The sequence below is a fragment of the Geotrypetes seraphini genome, chromosome 6 (genome assembly GCF_902459505.1).
Source record: "Geotrypetes seraphini chromosome 6, aGeoSer1.1, whole genome shotgun sequence".
Taxonomy (NCBI): Eukaryota; Metazoa; Chordata; class Amphibia; order Gymnophiona; family Dermophiidae; genus Geotrypetes; species Geotrypetes seraphini.
In genome coordinates, this window is record NC_047089.1 from 16,088,877 (window position 1) to 16,110,755 (window position 21,879).

Consider the following 21,879-nt stretch of genomic DNA (forward strand, 5'->3'; position numbering starts at 1 on the left):
AATGTAGGGCTGATACAACTTTAAAAAATAGTTTTGTAATGAGATCACTAAAAAAAAAAAAAAAAAAAAAGCTGCGATTGAAAATGTGATTTTTTTTGTTATTCTACACCAGAAGTTGTGACAGAACTACCACATTTCCCCATGTATAGGCCGCAGCCTATACGTGAGTTTTACAAATCTGTGCAGTAGGTGCGGCTTGCTTAAATGGGGCGGCTTATCTAAAGACATTAAAACTCGCTGTTAGATAAGCTGCCCCATTAGAGGAGTACTGTAACTGAACTTCCCCCTTAAATACCTGGCAGTCCCCTCTGTGTGTGCCGAAGACATCTCCGCTGGCAGGCGCTGCCTCCTCCAATCACGCTATGCAGGGCAGGAGTGATGTTTGCGATTTCAAGCCTCACCCTGCACTGCTTCCTGAATGGCTGCCATCGCGAGAACTAACGGCAGCCAATCAGGAAGTGGTGCAGGGTGAGGCTTGAGATCGCAAACATCATTCCTGCTCTGCACAGCGTGATTGGAGAAGGCAGCTGCCTAGGAGGTATTTACTGGCAGGGAGGTATTTAAGAGGGGGATGATGTATAAGCCGCCCCACTGTATAGGCCGATGTAGGTTAAAAAAAAAACTCTTAGATAAGCCGCGGCTAGTAACATGGGGCGGCTTATCTAAGAGTTTTTATACCTACATCTGCATTTCCTGTGGCCTATACATGGGGAAATACAGTAGTAATCTACTGTTCATACCATGGCCCATCTTATAAATTCATCATTAAAAAATGATGTATTTGCTTATGCCACAAATTTCAAGTTCTATTAAAAAGAAATGTGGCTTATGCATATAGATGTTTATAGTTATTATTTTGAACTCTTAGAATTCATGTATCAAAACAGCACATGGAAAATTGTTTGCATATGTTTCTGATGCTTTCTCTAGCCTGCCATTACAGCAATGTTTGATAAAGGGCTGAGATTCTAATGGCAAGAAGAGTGCTTTTAGAGGTAAGTCATATTTTAATCTATAAAGGTTCTGATCACTCAGGCCTAGACTCCCTTCGAAGTTGTGTGCATAAAACAGCATTGGGATGTGGGTTCCAGTTCATGGGAGCAAGTATTAGCTCACCTGTAACGAAGCACAATTTGTATTTCAAACAGCAGCTGTGGGATGATGCTGCCGTAATACTTTCCTTGTCTAGTCTTGTATGACAAATAAGGCACAGCTAAACGTCAATTGATAATGTTTCTCAAAAGCAAATTTATGTTATTCTGACACTTTGCACAACACATCCGTTTTCAGCTACAAAGCCGCGCTAACTGCCCCGAAGCCCATAGAGATTTAAAGGGCTTCGGGGCTGTTGCGGTGCGGCAGCCGCTAACACGACTTTGTAAAAGAGGCCGTAAGTTTTCGGGGGGGGGGGGTCTCAGATTTCTCTGTTTATCCTATGGGTCAGGGAATGTCTACATCTAAATAGCAGCAATTCTAAAACCCAGCACCAAGCAGAGCTCAAAGCTGTTTTCCTGGTTCACACACCCTTCACTGATCCGGAATTCATCTTCACTCTCTTCTTCATCTATGTTACTGTCACTATCCAGGTCATTCAGTCGCCGCCGTTTCTTGCGCCGCGTGACAGCTCTCTGAGGTCGTTTGTTCTCTTTTCTTTCTTCTTCCAGGATGGTAGAGATGTCTTTCCCCCGGTGACCTGTGATATTGGACATGTCTTTGCCTCTGCCGCCGCCGCCGCCGCCGCCACCACCACCACCACCACCACCTAAATAGTATCAGAAGAAAAAAAAAAGATTTCAGATGTGCCTCTTTTCTAATTAAATCTATGGTAAATATATACTTCCACTGACATTTATTATTGCAAATCATTGACTGCTGAAGGGGAACAGTATGAGCCAGAAGCAATTCTGCATTCTACAAAGGGTATTTGGATTTTCAAAAGGTATTTGACAAAATTCCTCATGAAAGACTTCTGAGGAAATTAGAAAGCTATGGGATAGGAGGTAATGTCTTATTATGGGTTAAGAACTGGTTGAAAAACAGAAAACAGGTTTAAATGGTGAATATGCTCAAAGGAAAAGGGTAAATAGTGGAGTTCCTCAGGGGTCTGTGCTGGGACCACTGCTTTTTAACATATTTATCAATGATCTAGAGATAGGAATAACTAGTGAGATAATTAACTTTGCTGATGACAAAGTTGTTCAAAGTTAAATCGCAAGAGGATTGTGAAAAATTGCAGAGGACCTTGGAAGACTGGGCATCAAAATGGCAGATGACATTTAATGTGAGCAAGTGCAAAGTGATGCATGTGGGAAAGAGGAACCCGAACTATAGCTACATGATGCAGGGTTCTGTTGCCAAAAAGGACACACAAATCCAGATAGCAATCCCCTAAGTCCTTGCAGGGGGACTCAAACTAGAATGCGAAGGGAGAGTGGGAGAGAAATTCACACTGGCACACAAAAGGATCAATATTGAATAACAAGAGAAACTTCAGGGAGACACTCTCTGGCCAGCCTAAACATGGCATGCACCCTAGATTGTCTCAAAGAAATCCTGAAGCCCCTTGCCTTTTATTAGATCAAAATTGAATAAGCAGTTATCAATCAACATGCCATTTGATTCTCTTTTGTCATGCTGAGTGATGATTAACACAGTTAAGACAGTTTTAATAAACCATCAATCTGTCCTGTGGTGTTATATTTGACACAATATGCCATCTGATACAATTCTCTCTTAATATTTCTGTTTCTCTCTTAATATTTCATTTCTTAATAATTCTCTTAATATTTCATGTATCTATTGTAGATTTTATTATCTTTCTAATTTCAATGTCTTCAGGACCTCAGTGACACCACTCACCGCTCAAAATCTCTCATAGCGGTTCAGCTTCATGTGCCTTATTTTTAAATATCTTATAATCTCACCACTTTTTAGTATCTATAAATATTTCAATATTTTTAGTGCTTAAAATGAAGCAAATCCAACTTATCTTTTATATTGCTTAAGTCTATGGCCTGGGGAAGTTAGATCTGATATAATATGTCATTAATCTCATTGTCATCTATCAGGCCATTTTCATATAAACAAAAAACCAAACCAAACCATTAACATACAGGACAAAACCAAAACATAGGCACCAGAACTTAGATGTGATCAGATATGATGACGCTGTATAAAAGCCCTGGCTCGTTGGTATCCCATCCCGGAGGTTAGGTGCAGCTGTAATGCAAAACTGCAAAAGATAACAGAGCTAGAGGACCCAAATGCTTCTGGAAAAGTGAGATGTTTGTGAGCTGGGAAGCCAAACAACTGAACAGCTCATACAAGTCAGCTCCCTGAACAGGAGCCGTATCCAGCTCTGTCGTACAGCTTTCTCAGCAGGAATTCACTCAAGGCGGTATGTTATGCTAGCACTCCGCCAACAGAGAAGCAAAGAGACTAGCCTCCACTGAAATGGAGATTGAATTCTAGGCAGAATTCCAGCTTACCATATGAAAATAAGGTGGACCTAGTTGGTGAAGCCAAGGTAATAAACTCGGCTGAATCCAGGTCACTAGGCCTGATTGAGTCCAGGCTGCCAAGCTCGGCTGAGCCCAAGTTATTGAACTAGTATGAATTAAATCTGTAACGTTGAGAATACACAGCATAACCTAGTGTGTTAAGCTCAGCTAAAAGGCTCAAATGAAGAGTTCAGCCAGAGAATTGCATTACATTACATTAGGGACTTCTATTCCGCCTATACCTTGCAGTTCATGGTGGATTACAAAAGAACTGACTGGACATTTCCAGTGACGTTACAATATATTTTTTTTTGTTTTGTTACAAAAGAGGTAAGATAGCTGGATAATTTCCAGAAGAACTTGCAATTGGATAGTAAGATGACTGGACATTTCTAGGTAATATTACAAATAGGTTACAGTTAGGTTACAAATAAGATTACATTCCATTTCAGGGATCTGAATACTTTAGTGACTTTTATTCCGTCGTTGCCTTCCAGTTCAAGGCGGATTACATAAGAGGTTATCTGGACATTTCCAGAAGTGTTACAGAGTTGAGCGGGTTACTTCGGGGGATTGAAATGCTTCCTGCGGTATTAGTTTGTCTTGATAGATTTCTTGAATAGCAGGGTTTATATTTCTTTTCTGAAAGTTTTGTAGTCTGGTGTCATGATCAGTAGATTGGATAGTTGGTGGTCTAGTTTCGCTGCCTGCGTGGCCAGTAGGCCATCGTACATTTTTTTGCATTGTGACGCTTCTGATTGGGGGGGGGGGGTGCGAGAATGGCGTCTGGGTTCTCCTTTGCCTGGTTATGGTAGTTTGGATAAGGCGGTTTTCAAGTAAGCTGGGCTGTCTCCATTCATGGCTTTAAATAGTAGACAGTAGAATTTGAATAGTATTCTTGCTTGTATTGGGAGCCAGTGTGAGCCGAGGTATGCAGCGGTGATGTGGTCGTATTTCTTCAGTGAATAGATCAGTCTCAGGGCTGTGTTTTGTACTGTTTGTAGATGTTTTATCATGACTGCGGGGCAAGGGAGGATGTTGCAGTAGTCTAGAAGTCCTAGGACTACGAATTGGACCGTGAGCTGGAATTGTTTTCTGTCGAAGAATTTTCAGATTTGCCTTAAGTTTCGCATGACCGAAGTTGTCAAAATTAGCTGAAGCCATGAAGCTAAACTCTCTTGAGCCCATGGAAAGCCATGAGAAATGAGACCAGCTCAGAAGTAGCGACACCTGAACTATGGGAATGCAGGACTAATACTGCTACTTATTTCCATAGCGCTTCTAGACATAGGCAGTGCCGCCCACATTATATGCAGGTACTGTACTTTTTCCCTGTTTACCCTTTCCAAAAATACTAGGACTAGACGGTATGCAATGAAGCTAGACAGAGAGCTCAGAGGCTAAAGCACAAAAAGGAACTCCTCAGGGCCAAAGAACCAAGAAGTATAAGGAAGGAAGGGACCCAGCTATCCAACTTGACACCCCTGAGGCACAACCCCAACCAGCAAGGAGCACTGGGAGAGAAGCTGAGAAATTAGTAGGCAGAATGAAATACAAATACTGCTGACCCTTTCCCCCCCACACACACCCAAATTAGGAATCAATCCCCAGGTTTACCACACCAGTGGAGACTGCACAAACTCGCACCGCTACCATCTGCCGGGAGACTGAGAAATATTGAGTTTGGGAGGGACTACACAGCTAACGTATAGGCTGCATTAGAATTCTGCAGTCCTCAGTCTCTACCCACCTGCCGGTAGACGTGCATAACCCATCCGTCTAGGCTGGTCTGGAGGGACGCTAAGGAAATAGTTCTTTGATTCCTATCAGTAGCAACAGACAAAAAGATGACCTTGATAATAGGTCAAGGAAGGCTAACATCCATATAAGGGGAATACCCGAGACAGGTTTATTCAGATTGTGCCACCACTGTGCACAGCTTATTAAAACGGTTATAGCCTTAACTGACACAATAAACAATGGCCCCCTACTTAAAGTAGAAAGGATATTTAGAAGTCTTAGCCCTAGGAAGGATAAATGTGATAAGAACATAAGAATAGTCTTACTGGGTCAGACCAATGGTCCATCAAGCCCAGTAGCCCGTTCTCACAGTGACCAATACAGGTCACTAGTACCTGGCCAAAACCAAAGGAGTAGCAATATTCCATGCCACCAATCCAGAGCAAGCAGTGGCTTCCCCCATGTCTTTCTCAATAACAGACTATGGACTTTTCCTCCAGGAACTTGTCCAGCCTTTTCTTAAAACCAGCTACACTTACCACAACCTCTGGCAATGCGTTTCAGAGTTTAACTATTCTCTGAGTGAAAAAAAATTTCCTCCTATTGGTTTTAAAAGTATTTCCCTGTAATTTCATCGAGTGTCCCCTTTTGCTCCTTGATCATCCAACGGTCCCAAGGAGGAAAGCTGCACTCATAAGCAGTGGATGACACAACCTAAGAATGTTACTGCATCCCCATAGCTTGTCTGCGGAGACAGATTTATTCTTATAATGGCTTCCACTACTTCAGCAGAACAAAATGTATTCATGATTTCCAGTAGAAGATGAAATTTTGCAAAAGCACAGATGAGCTTTCAAGAGATCTTACTCTAAAGCTCTCAAAGTGTTTTCCATGTTGATTCTATCAAATGACACCATGCACTCGGTGCAAGAAATACAATATTGGCCTTATAAGACTGCTACGAGTTTAAGATGAGCCGTTTACATTTGGGTCAATACAGAAAATAAAATTTAGTAGCACCAGACTAAGTGACCCCAAGATCTTCCCTGGTTGGGTTCAGTGAGGCATTGCTGTTTACCCATTCATCAAGAAATTTCTACCACCTTCTCTTCCTCCACCAGGACACTGCTCTAACGTGTTTAGTAGGTTACTGCTACTCCTCATTGCAGTTCTGCCTGGCCTCCTCGACAGGAATCTTTGGCAGAAGGCTATTTTATTGTGATTCTAGGATAAGGTTTTTTGAACATACCAATACAAAAACTCTCCATCATTGAGGCAGATCATAAAACAGAGAACAGCACTGTGAAGCACATTTAACAGAGATGCCGCTTATGAACAAACTCAAGTTGTCCCATTTATCCTTCCAGTGAAAGTCACAGCCTAATTTCTCCATTATTATATGGCATTTTCAGGGTGTCAGGTCTCTACTCAACTGTGAAAACAGTGATATAGTGAACATACCCCCATTCTCAGACTCTCTGATATCATCTTCTATTGCTTCATCAATGGCTTCATCAAATTCATCAAATCTAAAATGAAAAAACAAAAGGCAAATCACTTTTTTTAAACAAGATGCAGAAGCTGATATACACCCACAGAAAACTAACAAACATCATATTGATACAGTGGAATCTCAGTAAACCGGTATTCAAATAACCGGCACAAAAAGCACAGTTACTTACCGTAACAGGTGTTATCCAGGGACAGCAGGCAGATATTCTTAACGTATGGGTGACGTCACCGACGGAACCCCGGTACGGACACTTTTAACTAGAAAGTTCTAGTTGACCGCACCGCGCATGCGCGGGTGCCTTCCCGCTCGACGGAGGAGTGCGTGGTCCCCAGTTAAGATAAGCCAGCTAAGAAGCCAACCCGGGGAGGAGGGCGGGTCCTAAGAATATCTGCCTGCTGTCCCTGGATAACACCTGTTACGGTAAGTAACTGTGCTTTATCCCAGGACAAGCAGGCAGCATATTCTTAACGTATGGATGACCTCCAAGCTAACAGAGAGGGAGGAGGGATGGTTGGCCATTAGGAAAATAAATTTTGTAACACAGATTGGCCGAAGTGTCCATCCCGTCTGGAGAAGGCATCCAGACAGTAGTGAGTAGTGAACGTGTGAACTGAGGACCAAGTGGCAGCCTTGCAGATTTCCTCGATGGGCGTGGAGCAGAGGAAAGCTACAGAAGCAGCTATAGCTCTGACCCTATGGGCCGTGACAGCACCTTCCAGTGAGAGACCGGCCCGAGCATAACAGAACGCAATGCAGGCAGCAAGCCAGTTGGACAGCGTCCGTTTAGAGACAGGGCGACCTAGACGGTTAGGGTCGAAGGACAGAAAGAGCTGAGGTGACGAGCGGTGAGCCCTGGTACGGTCAAGGTAGTATGCAAGGGCACGCTTACAGTCCAGCGTGTGCAACGCCTGTTCCCCAGGATGAGAATGGGGCTTAGGGAAAAAGACAGGCAACACAATGGACTGGTTGAGGTGGAAGTCCGAGACCACCTTGGGAAGGAATTTAGGATGGGTACGCAGAACCACCTTGTCATGGTGAAAAACTGTGAAAGGTGGGTCGGCAACCAGTGCATGCAGCTCACTAACCCTCCTGGCAGAGGTGAGGGCAATGAGGAAAAGCACCTTCCATATGAGAAATTTGAGTGAAGTTGTGGCAAGAGGCTCAAACGGAGGTTTCATGAGGGCTGATAAAACCACATTCAGGTCCCACGCGACTGGAGGAGGCTTCAGAGGTGGTTTGACATTGAAGAGGCCTCTCATGAACCGGGAAACCAGGGGATGAGCCGTAAGAGGTTTTCCGAGGATATGCTCATGAAACGCAGTGATGGCACTGAGGTGGACTCTGATTGAGGTAGACTTGAGGCCAGCGTCGGAGAGAGAGAGCAAATAGTCCAGTACAGTTTCCACCGCCAATGAGGTGGGATCGTGATGATGTAGTAGACACCAAGAGGAGAACCGGGTCCACTTCTGATGGTAACATTGGAGGGTGGCCGGTTTCCTGGAGGCATCCAAAATATGGCGGACAGGCTGAGAAAGATTCTCTGGAGAGGTCAGCCCGAGAGAAACCAAGCTGTCAGGTGGACAGATTGGGATAAAGTAGAGACTGATGCTGCTGCGTAAGTAGAGTAGGAAACACAGGAAGAGGAATGGGCTCCCTGGAGCTGAGCTGGAGCAGGAGGGAGAACCAGTGTTGGCGAGGCCACCGAGGAGCGATGAGAATCATGGTGGCTCTGTCCCTGCGGAGTTTGGATAACGTCCGCAACATCAGAGGCAGTGGAGGAAAGGCATAGAGGAACCGATCCGTCCAGTCGAGCAGGAATGCATCCGGGGTCAGACGATGAGGGGAGAAGAGAATGGAACAGAACTGTGGCAGCTGATGGTTGTGAGGAGCTGCAAAGAGGTCCACCTGTGGAGTGCCCCAGCGAGCAAAGATGGAGTGGAGCGTGGGAGGATCCAGGGTCCACTCGTGAGGTTGAAGAATGCGGCTGAGATTGTCGGCCAGGGAGTTCTGTTCGCCCTGGATATAGATAGCCCTGAGGAAGAGACTGTGTGCCGTGGCCCAGGTCCAGATGCGGATGGCCTCCTGACAGAGGAGGGGAGATCCGGTGCCGCCTTGCTTGTTTATGTAATACATGGCGACTTGGTTGTCTGTGCACAGGAGAAGGACCTGAGGGTAGAGAAGGTACTGGAAGGCTTTGAGAGCATAGAACATGGCTCTTAGTTCCAGGAAATTGATGTGATGTTGACGTACCTGAAGGGTCCAGAGTCCCTGGGTGCGAAGATCTCCCATGTGAGCTCCCCACGCATAGGGGGAGGCATCCGTGGTGATGATCATGGAGTGAGGGGGCAGATGAAAGAGTAGACCCCTGGAAAGATTCGAGGAGTTCAACCACCATTGAAGATATTGCTGAAGAGACGATGTCACAGAGATGGGATGAGAAAGAGGATCCATGGTCTGTGACCATTGGGTGGCCAGAGTCCATTGAGGTGGAGGCGTGCCAGAGGAAGCACATGGACCGTCGAGGCCATGTGGCCCAAGAGGACCATCATTTGCCGAGCAGGAATAGAGTGACAAAGGAGCACCTGATGGCAGAGGCGGAGCAGAGTCCGTTGGCGGTCTGAGGGGAGAAATGCCCTCATCAGAGTGGTGTCGAGGACGGCTCCAATGAACTGAAGTCGCTGTGTGGGAAGCAGATGCGACTTGGGGTAGTTGATCTCGAACCCCAGGAGATGGAGGAAAGAGATGGTGTGATGAGTGGCCTGTAGCACAAGTGGAGACGTAGGAGCTTTCACCAACCAATCGTCCAAGTATGGGAACACCTGGAGGTTGTGAGACCTGAGGAAGGCCGCCACTACAATAAGGCACTTGGTGAACACCCTGGGCGATGATGCGAGGCCAAAGGGTAGCACTTTGTACTGGTAGTGGCGGTGCTGAATCTGAAATCGGAGGTAGCGACGTGAAGTCGGATGGATTGGAATGTGAGTGTAGGCCTCTTTGAGGTCTAGGGAACATAGCCAGTCGTGTTGAGAGAGAAGAGGGTAAAGCGTGGCAAGGGAGAGCATTCTGAACTTTTCCTTGACCAAACACTTGTTGAGGTCCCTGAGATCGAGGATGGGACGGAGGTCTCCTGTCTTCTTGGGTACCAGGAAGTAGCGGGAGTAGAATCCCTGACCCCTTTGGTCTTGGGGGACTTCTTCGATGGCATTGAGAAGAAGGAGGGATTGGACCTCCTGAAGGAGGAGGAGGGTTTGAGAAGAGTGAGAAGCAGACTCTACGGGAGGATTGTCTGGAGGAAGAGTCTGGAAGTTGAGAGAGTAGCCGTGGCGAATGATGTTGAGGACCCACTGGTTTGATGTGATGACCTCCCAACGGCTGAGAAAAAGTTGCAGGCGTCCTCCGATAGGTTGAGGAAGAGGTAACGCCGGTGAGAGACTGGCTATGCCCTGGAGAAAGGAGTCAAAAGGGCTGAGAAGGTTTTGACTGAGGGAGAGGCTTGGCAGGTTGATGAGATTGGGAGCGAGCCTGAGTTTGATGTTGCTGACGAGGTCGGCGAGGTTGTTGCGGAGGTGGCTGAAGAGGTCTGGCGGAGAACCTACGTTGGTAGGAAGACTGCTGTCTGTAAGGGCGAGCAGGCGGAGTCTTTTTCTTCGGTTTGATGAGAGTATCCCACCTCGTCTCATGAGCTGAGAGTTTCTGGGTGGTGGAATCCAGGGACTCTCCAAAAAGTTCATCACCAAGACAAGGTGCGTTAGCCAGGCGGTCTTGGTGGTTAATATCGAGGTCGGAAACTCTCAGCCAGGCTAGACGTCTCATGGCAACAGCCATAGCAGATGCTCGAGAGGTCAGCTCAAATGAATCATAGATGGAGCGCACCATGAATTTTCGGAGTTGGAGCAGACAGGAAATTTGTTGTTGAAAGAGAGGGACCTTACGTTCAGGCAGATATTTCTGTAGAGAAGAAAGTTGATTCACTAGGTGCTTCATGTAGAAGGAGAAGTGAAAGGTGTAATTATTGGCTCTGTTTGCAAGCATGGCATTTTGATAAAGGCGCTTGCCAAATTTATCCATCGTTTTCCCCTCTCTGCCAGGAGGGGTGGAAGCATATACATTGGAGCCCTGGGTTTTCTTCAAAGTGGACTCCACCAGAAGGGATTCATGGGGTAGTTGGGGTTTGTCAAACCCCGGGATAGGAATGACCCTGTAGAGACTGTCCAGTTTTCTAGGGGCGTCCGGTACCATGAGAGGGTTTTCCCAATTCTTATAGAAAGTTTCCCGTAAGACGTCGTGGACGGGTAACTTGAGAAATTCTTTGGGTGGTTGCTCGAAGTCTAGGGCATCTAGGAAAGCCTGTGACTTCTTAGAGTCAGATTCCAAAGGTATAGAGAGAGCCGCTGACATCTCTCGAAGAAATTTGGTGAACGAGGATTGTTCAGGCTTGGAACCGGTATCAAGTGTGGAAGGTTCCTCATCGGATGAGGAAGGCTCCTCATCGGTACCGGGTTGGGATTCCTCCCATAGGTCCGGGTCCCTGACGTCGGGGTGCGTGGGATGGGACGGCGGTGTGGATGGTTCTGCGTGGCGAGTCTTTGAGAGAGATTTGCCAGAACGCATGGAGACGGTACCAGGGGAAGAAGAACGGTGCCGGTCTTGGTCTCGGGGAGCCTGGTGCCGTTCCCGATGTCGGGGAGGATCGGCGTCAGATCGTAGTTGAATGAGAGGATTAATGGGTTCCGCCGAGAGTACCGGCATGGATGTGTTCAATGGCACCGATGGAGTGGACTCCGGAGGTATGGAGTGATGCTCGGGCCGGTCCGGTACCGGAAGTAGTGGGGCCAACATTGCCGGCAACAGATGTTGGAGCTGTTGCTGTAGTTGCTCCTGCAATTGGGTTTGGAGTATGGCCGCTATGCGGTCGTCCAGAGGAGGCACCGGTACCGCTTTTTTCTTTTTCAGTACCATAGGTGCCGCTTCACGCCCTGGCGATGAGGAGGCCGATGACGAGGCACTCACCGATATCGGGGCGGAGCGTTTGCGGGGTCGGCGCGATGCCGGGAGGACCGGCGTCGCCGTTGTGGCAGGAGGGCGCTCAAGGGAAGTGGAAGGCTTCTTAGCCGGCTTACCTGGCGCTATCGACCCCGAGGAAGGATCAGGCGGTGTTGATGTAGTCGGTGCCGACTTCGGGGGCGCCGTCGATGGTGTGGCAGATTCCATGGCAGAACCGGTACCGAAAAGAATATTCTGCTGGATCTGCCGATTTTTTAACGTACGTTTTTTAAGAGTGGCACAGCGGGTGCAGGTGTCAGCCCGATGCTCTGGACCCAGGCACTGTAAACACCAATTGTGTGGGTCAGTGAGAGAGATCGGGCGTGCACACCGCTGGCACTTCTTAAAGCCCGGCTGAGGGGGCATGAATGGAAATATGGCCTCCGCAAAATCAAACCCGGAGGCCTGTATGTTGGCAACAGGCCCCGCCGGGGCCGGCCAGAAAAATAAGGAAAAAAACTAATTAATAATGTTTTTTGTTTTTTTTTTTTGAACGAAACAAAAAAAAAAAACCCGAAGGGAAAAGTAAAAAAAGAAAAATACGCGAGCGGGAAGGCAAGGAAGGAGATTTCAACAGCCGTTGAAAGCACATGCGTCTTCTTCGCTCCGCGGAAACGAAGAAACTGGGGACCACGCTCTCCTCCATCGAGCGGGAAGGCACCCGCGCATGCGCGGTGCGGTCAACTAGAACTTTCTAGTTAAAAGTGTCCGTACCGGGGTTCCGTCGGTGACGTCACCCATACGTTAAGAATATGCTGCCTGCTTGTCCTGGGATAATAAATATTATCTCCCTTGCTCCTAAGACAACATGCAAAGCTGTAGCTAGGCTCCTCATCGGTCTATTCAAAAGTCTTGTATCCAAAAATCTTAGCCATTCTTTATTTTATAGCCAAACACTTATCTTAGTTCTCAGACTGCTCAGGGCTGGTGGTGGATCTTTCTAAACGGAGGTACTCCTTGAAACAGCTGATTTGCGAAACACAAATTCATGTTGGAGCCACAAGCAGCCAGAGAACTGTACAAGGGTATCTGTCAAAAAGATATCCGTCGGCTACAATTGATACAAAACAGCCACAAAAATTACTGCAAATAAGAAAAAAATTTGACCATGTCACCCCTCTGCTAAAATCCGCTCACTGGTTACCAATACCACACCATATCATTTATAAAATAGCACTTCTCTCCTTTAAATCTCCAGATACTAAAGAACCGGCCTTCATTCATAAAATTCTTATCCCTCATGAACCAACACGAGTCCTAAGATCCTCCTTGCAATACCTTCTCCATATACCATCATTGAAAATTATTGGCTCACATCGGGCTACTTCTTTCGCAATTACAGCTCCAACGATGTGGAACTACTTACCTCTGTATATTAGGGTGGGAAAAAAAAACTTATCCATATTTAAGGGAAATTTAAACACTTATCTTTTCCAAGATTCATACGACTCCTAAATCGATTTTAAATATAGTCAGAGCTACTCGATACTTCTGTCTCCCCCTCCTATTGTGGTCTCCCCTTTTTTGTATTCTTTACTTTTAATTTGTCGTTCTCCCAACTTTCCTAATCGTTTCTATCAGTCATGTGATGTTAAGTGGATATCTGTCAATTTCGTCTCCCTCTTTTTAATATAATTTGTAAAACGCTTAGAAATCTTGATTTGCATTTAATCAAAATTTTAATTAACTTGAAACTTGATACGTATTTGGCTATAAAATAAAGAATGGCTAAGATTTGTCGATATACTTTTGAACAGACCGATAAGGAGGCTAGCTACAGCATATTTGAACTAAAATGAAATAATAGGTTCGAGTATAGCCGCTGAGATCTTATTTAAGATGACTCTTTATGAAACTTATGAAACAAAAATACACTACATTGAATGATGCAAATAAGGTTCAACCAGAATTCCCTAGAACTTCATAATGTACTTCGTATCTCTTTTTACTGACAGAGAGAGCTTTTCAACTACTCTTCTTAAATCATGATCCCAGTATGTACCATACCTATAACTTATGCATTTTCGTGCCCTTGTTGACCTTCTTTCCAATAATTTGGGCTTTTTTGAATTCTTCTTTACATCTTGAATTTCAGGAATCTCTGGTTCCTGTACAGAAAACATGAACAGCGTTCAGTAAAATGGCAAAAGAGATAATAAAAATGCTTGACATCTTAAGAATCATCGCACAGGACTACACCATACAAAATCTCTCATCTTGCTGCTCAAACTTGAGGAGCAAATCAGGTGTTCAATGTTTGACGGTATATTTATTTATTTAAAAAACTTGTAGCCCACATATCCAGCATCTATACGGGCGACAGCAATACATACATAATTAAAACAAAACTCAACAAACCACAATACAATACAGTATATAACTTACAGCTCGAGACCTGCTCCTTAAAACAAATAAGGCCAGATAACTTCTAAAATTGCACACTGCCTAGGTTTGAACAGGCCAATCGGGGAAAAAAAAGCTTTCAAACTTTTCCAGAATGCCAAAAAAATCAGAAATTGTTATTATATAAGATATAGGTAGGGTGGGATTTGAAAATATGATATTTGCTAATTGGTTTATTATTAATGGATGGGGTGGGTGGGGAGGGATTCTTTTATACTTTAATGATTATAAGTAAGAATGTCAAGTGATTTGTAAAAATTTTTGATTGAATATTATACACTTGTTGTAAGATATGAAAATGAATAAAGATTATTTTTTAAAAAAAGAAATTAAACGAATAGAGTCTGTAATTGAGTTCCACAAAGAAGGTCCAGCCACCTGAAACATTTGGGATCGATTTATGACCTTAGTGACCGAACGAAGCAGAGAGACAATCAAAAGGTTTCTAGCTTACGATCTCAGAGGGTAACAAGGTACATATGAGTGTAATAAAGAGTCAATCACCTTAGATAACAATCTATACCAAGGTCAATATCTTGAATTGTATTCACCATGCAACTGGCAACCAATGAAGTTCAGCCAGTACAGGTGTGACATGTGAGTAGCTGGCTATTATTCTGGCAGCTGTGTTCTGAGCCACTTGTAAAGCCCTTAATGAATTCTTCGGCAGGCCACATAGAAGCGAATTGCAATAGTCTAAGTGCAGCAAAACATAGCTTTGCATAATCAGTCTAAAATTTGCAGGCGACAACAGGTCTCGTAATTTTAAGACCATCCTGATCTTGAAAAATACAGTTTTAACAACTGAAGAGTATATGACTGCAGAATTTTAAAGATGTATCTAAAATAACTTTCAGACTTTGATCTCCTGCTGAATTTGAATTGTGACAGCTGTGTACCCAAAATTTGGCGGGGCTCCTATAGCTCCAGTAGAAGAAAGCTACAAAATTTTTATCTTTGAGACATTTAGACTAAGACAATTTGTCATCATCCACAATTGGATCTCATTCATATGTGATAGCACCCGGAAACCCTATATTACGTCTGCTGGAAATTCAAAGAAGAATTGCAGATCATCATTTGATATTGTCGTCTGATATCAGAAAACAACTTCCCGACTGGTACTAGAAAAAGACTGAACAACATTGTAGACAATGAAGAGCCCTGCGGCACTCCACATCTCAAAGGGAGAAACGCAGATCGATAGTTTCCATTAACCGTTACTCAAAAACATTACAGTAAAACCTTGGATTGCAAGTAACTTGGTTTGCAAGTGTTTTGCAAGACAAGCAAAACATTTTATTAAATTTTAACTTGATATACAAGCAATGTCTTGCAAGACAATTACATACAGTATACTCACATCACAGCTGAGCCGATGGTTCTTCTCTCTCTGACACTGCTGGAGTGTAGTGACTGTTCTAAACAAGCAAAGTCTTGCAATACGAGTACATACAGTATACACATGCCATATCATTGTCAGCATAGCTATTGCTAACAATCAGCATTTTCAGTTGGCATAACTAATGTCAGCAAAGGCCTATGGGAAATTATATCAATCTGATTCTGGCATGTGAATGCAGATAGACCCTGAGTGCAGGCAGATGGTTTCAAATAGCCCTGATTAAATCACGATTAGCTAAAAGGTGTTAATGTGTTAATGTCTGATTAAGAGGGTGCTTAGGACAATGGGTCCAGGTGCACAGATAACTAAAGTTAATCAGAAACTATTGTCAGAGACATACTGGAAATCACATAGGACTACAGCTTGTTCTTCTTCTGTCTAGCACAAGTTTACTACTGATGGGGATGTTTTATTGATTCTATATTTAGAATAAGTTTCCAAACTATAAAAGCCCCTCGCAGCATCACCCCTCTCTCTTGGGTCTTGGTTCTCTTCTTCTTTCTTTCTCTCTCTCTCTCTGGAACCTGAAACTTAGACCATCACCCCATCCCCCTTTCTCTCTCTCTCTCTCTCTCTCTCTCTCTGGCTCTCCCTAGAACTTCAGACTCTCTGTCTCTTTGCCTCTGAACTATGTAAGGCAGGGAAACTGCTTTGCTCTCTCCTTAATTGTAATGCTTAAGTGTAATGCTTATAAATATTGCTTTTCTGTAAGCCTATTTTTATAATATATTCTTTATGCAATCACCTCTGGCTGTGTTTCTTATTTGATTCTACTCCTGGTGAATCTTCTGTGAGGGAACTGAACCTGGGACCTGGAGTTTGTAAGGGCGCCTCTCACGTAACCCCCTACAACCTAACCTTGTGGGGGACCTGAGACCCAAACCTTACAATCATCACAGCTGAGCCAATGCTTCTTCTCTCTCTGACACTGCAGGAGTGTAGTGACTGTTCTAAACAAGCAAAGTCTTGCCATAGGAGTACACACAGTATACACACGTCACATCATCACAGCTGAGCCGATGGTTCTTCTCTCTCTGACGCTGCAGGAGTGTAGTGACTGTTCTAAATGAGCAAAGTCTTGCCAGACGAGTACATACAGTATACACGCGTCACATCATCACAACTGAGCCGATGGTTCTTCTCTCTCTGACGCTGCAAGAGTGTAGTGACTGTTCTAAACGAGCAAAGTCTTGCAATACGAGAACATACAGTATGCACGCGTCACATCATCACAATTGAGCCAATGGTTCTTCTCTCTTTGACGCTGCAAGAGTGTAGTGACTGTTCTAAACGAGCAAAGTCTTGCAATACAAGAACATACAGTATGCACGCGTCACATCATCACAATTGAGCCGATGGTTCTTCTCTCTCTGATGCTGCGGGAGTTCTAAATGAGCGAGGTCTTGCAATACAAGTACGTATAATATTTTGTATTAAAGTTTTTGGAACGAATTGTCTGAGTTTCCATTATTTGCTATGGGGAAATTTGCTTTGATATACACGAGTGCTTTGGATTACAAGCATGCTTCCGGAACGAATTATGCTCGCAAACCAAGGTTTTACTGTACATGTATATCATTACAATAAACTCTGATATCAAGTACACTGCATCCAGCATTTAGTTTTTCTGTTCAAAGGGACGATAGATAACGTGAAAAAGCTTATTTATATCTATGGGACAAACAGGCACTTTGAAATGCTGGTATGATCAAAAGGAACAGAATCTTCACATCTAGAGTTTGCAAAGGAAAATACTCCTGAAACAAAGAATCTAAAACAGGCTGGTCTTTTGGTGAACACCAGTTTCAATACCAGAAACAAATTCTTAAAATAAACCCACAGTAGTACTGTACTGCTATCAGAACAAGAGCTGTAGCTAAAGGATCAAATTGACAAGCTTCAGAAAGTAGTCTGGCAGCCACATTCTATACCAGGGGGTCAAACTCAATCACATAAGGGGCCAAAATCTAAAACATGGGCTAAGTCGAGGGCCAACTTTTTTATTAAGATACTCAGGGGTCCTTTTATTAAGGTGCGCTAAATGCGAACCTTAATAAAAGCACCCCTTAGTCTTAGTAGAAGTATAGGGATACAACCTCTCCAACCCCACGCTGGCTCTGTGATAAAAACATTGAGGAAAGAAAAAGAAAAGATGAAAAAAATAGGTGTGGGGGGGGATGGAGAGGGAAGAAGGTTAAAATGCATATAAAATATATGATATACTATTAATATGAAATTTATCTTTACATACTCAGTGCTCCAAAAACTATTGCATGAATTTAAGACTTCAAATTGACCGTATCTAAAAAAAATCCATAAAAAGGCATAAAAATAAAAGTCAAGGAAAGTAATAATTACATTATCTTCCTGTTGTATGACAAGGTACAGGAACAGCAAAACTGATTTCTCAAACTTTTGTATATAAATTCTTCAGAAAAACATAACAATGAGTCAGTTAAGCAAATATCATGTATAAACCCAAACAAAAAATGTATAGGAGAAACTTAAAAAAGGTGAATAGTTGTCCTCAAAAAACATAGCACCTGCTCATGTTTGAAAAATGTTATTAGTGGGACGATGTGTCATGGAAAATTGAGACCGATAGTGTAACTAGGAAACAAAAAACAAATAGCAAATATCTATGTTATTTACCACTGATGTGTGCAAGTAAAGCAATGTTACTTACCGTAACAGTTGTTATCCAGGGACAGCAGGCAGCTATTCTCACTAGTGGGTGATGTCATCAGACAGAGCCCCGGTACGGACGTCTCACAAGCACGTGTTGCTTGTAGAAACTTAAAGTTTCTAGATGCCCGCACCGCGCATGCGCCGGTGCCTTCCTGCCCGGAGATCCGGGCGTGTCTCCTCAGTTCAGGTAGCTAGCCTGAGAAGCCAACCCAGGGGAGGTGGGTGGGACGTGAGAATAGCTGCCTGCTGTCCCTGGATAACAACTGTTACGGTAAGTAACATTGCTTTATCCCAGGACAAGCAGGCAGGTATTCTCACTAGTGGGTGACCTCCAAGCTAACCTCAGTGGGATGGAGGGGGAGTTGGCGACTTAAGAGAATAAATTTTTCAATACTGTTTGGCCAAACTGTCCATCCCGTCTGGAGAGAGTATCCAGACAATAATGTGAGGTGAATGTGTGAACCGAGGACCAGGTGGCAGCCTTACAAATTTCCTCGATTGGTGTTGATCTGAGGAATGCTACTGAGGCTGCCATTGCTCTGACCTTATGGGCTGTGACCTTACAAGGAAGTGATAATCCAGCCTGGGCATAGCAGAAAGAGATACAAGCCGCCATCCAGTTAGAGATGGTGCGCTTTGATACGGGTCTTCCCAACTTGTTAGGATCGAAGGAGACAAAAAGTTGAGGAGTGGTTCTGTGTGGCTTGGTGCGATCCAGGTAGAAAGCCAAGGCACGTTTACAGTCTAGAGTGTGAAGGGCCGATTCTCCGTGGTGAGAATGGGGCTTAGGGAAGAATACTGGAAGTACAATGGATTGGTTGAGATGAAATTCGGAGACCACCTTAGGCAGGAATTTCGGGTGAGTGCGTAGGACCACCTTGTCATGATGGAATACTGTGAATGGTGGATCCACCATCAATGCCTGGAGTTCGCTGACTCTGCGAGCGGACGTAAGGGCTACAAGAAAAAGCACTTTCCAGGTGAGGTACTTAAGAGGGGCCCTGTTGAGTGGTTCAAACGGGGGCTTCATGAGACGGGAAAGGACTACATTGAGGTCCCAAACTACTGGGGGTGGTTTGAGAGGAGGGTTAACATGGAAGAGTCCTTTCATAAATCTGGCGACCACCGGATGGGCCGAGAGGGGTTTCCCTTGTAGGGGCTGGTGGAACGCCGCAATAGCGCTCAGGTGGACTCGTATGGATGTGGACTTGAGCCCAGATTGAGATAGGTGTAGGAGATAGTCCAGCACGGAGGATAAGGAAGCTCGCTGAGGTTCCTTTGACTTAGAAACACACCATGAGGAGAATCTGGTCCATTTCTGGGAGTAGCATTGTCGAGTGGCGGGCTTCCTGGAAGCTTCCAAGACCTCCCTCACTTCTTGTGAGAATTGGTGAGGGGTTACGTTGAGAGGAACCAAGCTGTCAGGTGGAGAGACTGCAGGTTGGGATGAAGCAGTGATCCTTGATGTTGAGTAAGCAGTGAAGGAAACACTGGAAGTGGTACTGATTCCCTGCTGCTGAGTTGAAGTAGGAGGGAGAACCAAGGTTGTCTGGGCCACCGAGGAGCTATTAGAATCATGGTGGCCCGTTCGAGTTTCAGCTTGACCAGAGTCTTCTGGATCAGCGGGAATGGTGGGAACGCATATAGAAATCGTTTCCCCCAGTTCAGTAGAAAAGCATCTGCCTCGAGGCGATGAGGAGTGTAGATCCTGGAGCAAAACTGAGGCAGTTTGGAGTTGTGGGGAGCCGCAAAGAGGTCTATCTGAGGCGTCCCCCATTGCGTGAAGATTTGGTGAAGGGGGCTGGAATGGAGAGTCCATTCGTGAGGTTGTAGCAGACGGCTTAGTTTGTCTGCTAAGACGTTGTTCTCCCCCTGGATGTATACTGCTCTGAGTAGGGCGTTGTGGCGCACCGCCCAGTCCCAGACTCGTAGAGCTTCCTGGCAAAGGAGGGCCGAGCCCGTGCCTCCTTGCTTGTTGATATAATACATGGCGGCCTGATTGTCTGTGCGAATGAGGATTACCATGTCGTGGAGTAGATGTTGGAAAGCTTGGAGCGCATTGAAGATGGCTCTGAGTTCCAGTAGATTGATTTGGTGTAGTCTTTCCGCACTGGTCCAGAATCCTTGGGTGCGGAGGCCATCCAGGTGGGCCCCCCATGCATAATTCGACGAATCGGTTGTGAGAACTTTCTGATGGGGGGGAGAGTGCATCAGCAAACCTCTGGATAGATTCGAAGAGGTCATCCACCAAAGTAGAGACTGCCGAAGAGCAGGTGTGACTGAGATGTGTTTGGATAGTGGATCGGACGTCTGATTCCACTGTGATGCCAGGGTCCACTGGGGGATCCTGAGGTGGAGTCTGGCAAAGGGTGTCACGTGTACTGTGGAGGCCATATGGCCCAGGAGCACCATCAGTTGTCTCGCCGGTAGAGTTTGGCGAGTAGACACCGCCTGGCAGAGATGAAGAAGGGACTCCATGCGTTGCAGGGGCAGGAATGCTCGGAGTCGGGTGGTGTCCAGGACCGCTCCGATGAAGGGGAGGGACTGGGTGGGTTGTAGATGAGATTTGGAAAAGTTGATCTCGAAGCCCAAATTTTGGAGGAAGTAGGTTGTAGCCAAGGCCGCCGAGGTGACCTCTGGGGCTGACGGGGCCTTGATGAGCCAGTCGTCGAGGTATGGGAACACCTGTAGACTCTTGTCCCGGAGTGCTGCGGCCACTACCACCAGGCACTTTGTGAAGACTCTGGGGGACGAAGATAGGCCGAATGGTAGCACTCGATACTGTAGGTGCAGATTTCCCACCCGAAATCTGAGGAACTTTCGGGAGGCCGGGTGGATGGGGATGTGAGTGTAGGCCTCCTTGAGATCCAGGGAGCATAACCAGTCGTTCTGCTCGAGGAGGGGGTATAGAGAAGCCAAGGTCAGCATGCGAAACTTCTCTTTGACCAGAAACTTGTTGAGGGCCCGAAGGTCTAAAATGGGTCGCAGGTCGCCCGTTTTCTTCGGGACGAGGAAGTACCGGGAGTAAAACCCTCGGTTCAATTGGTCTGACGGGACCGGCTCGACAGCCCGAAGCTGAAGTAAGGTTTGGACTTCCTGAAGAAGAAGGGCGGTCTGCGTCGAGCTTGAAGGATACTCTCTTGGAGGATGGTCCGGGGGGACCCGGTGGAATTGAAGAGAGTAACCTTCTCTTATGATGGTGAGGACCCATAGGTCCGTGGTTATGGCCTCCCATCGATGGTAAAAAAGATGGAGGCGGCCCCCTATGGGAGAGGCCGAGGTTATGCTCCCGGGAGGGGCGTCAAAAGGGCTGGGGAGCCTTAGGTGCAGCCGGTGGCTGAGGTTTTTGCTGAGACTTCTGGGGAGGTTGTCTCTTCGCAGGCTGTCTCGCAGCAGGCGTTTGTCTGGGCATGTAACGCCGCTGGTAAATCAGGGGTGGCCTGGAAGGTCGAGACTGTTGAGGTTTGGGTTTGGGCCGCAGGATGGATTGAAAAGATTTTTCATGATCCGACAGCTTCTTGGTAACAGTTTCGATAGACTCATCGAACAGGTCAGCTCCAGCACATGGTACGTTGGCGAGTCTGTCC

The 21,879-nt window shown here is 45.5% G+C and overlaps 1 protein-coding gene across 5 annotated transcripts in view; it reads right to left on the reverse strand.

Moving 5' to 3' along the window:
* The window catches only part of RSF1 (remodeling and spacing factor 1), a 210,792-nt gene that overhangs the window by 15,445 nt on the left and 173,468 nt on the right, over positions 1-21,879 (reverse strand). For all 5 annotated transcript variants that reach the window (XM_033947834.1, XM_033947833.1, XM_033947835.1 and 2 more), the window contains 3 exons: positions 13,804-13,904; positions 6,702-6,769; positions 1,525-1,762 (listed from right to left, as the gene is read on the reverse strand). In XM_033947834.1, the coding sequence (XP_033803725.1) occupies positions 1,525-1,762; positions 6,702-6,769; positions 13,804-13,904 (407 nt within the window). The remainder of the gene's footprint in view (positions 1-1,524; positions 1,763-6,701; positions 6,770-13,803; positions 13,905-21,879) is intronic.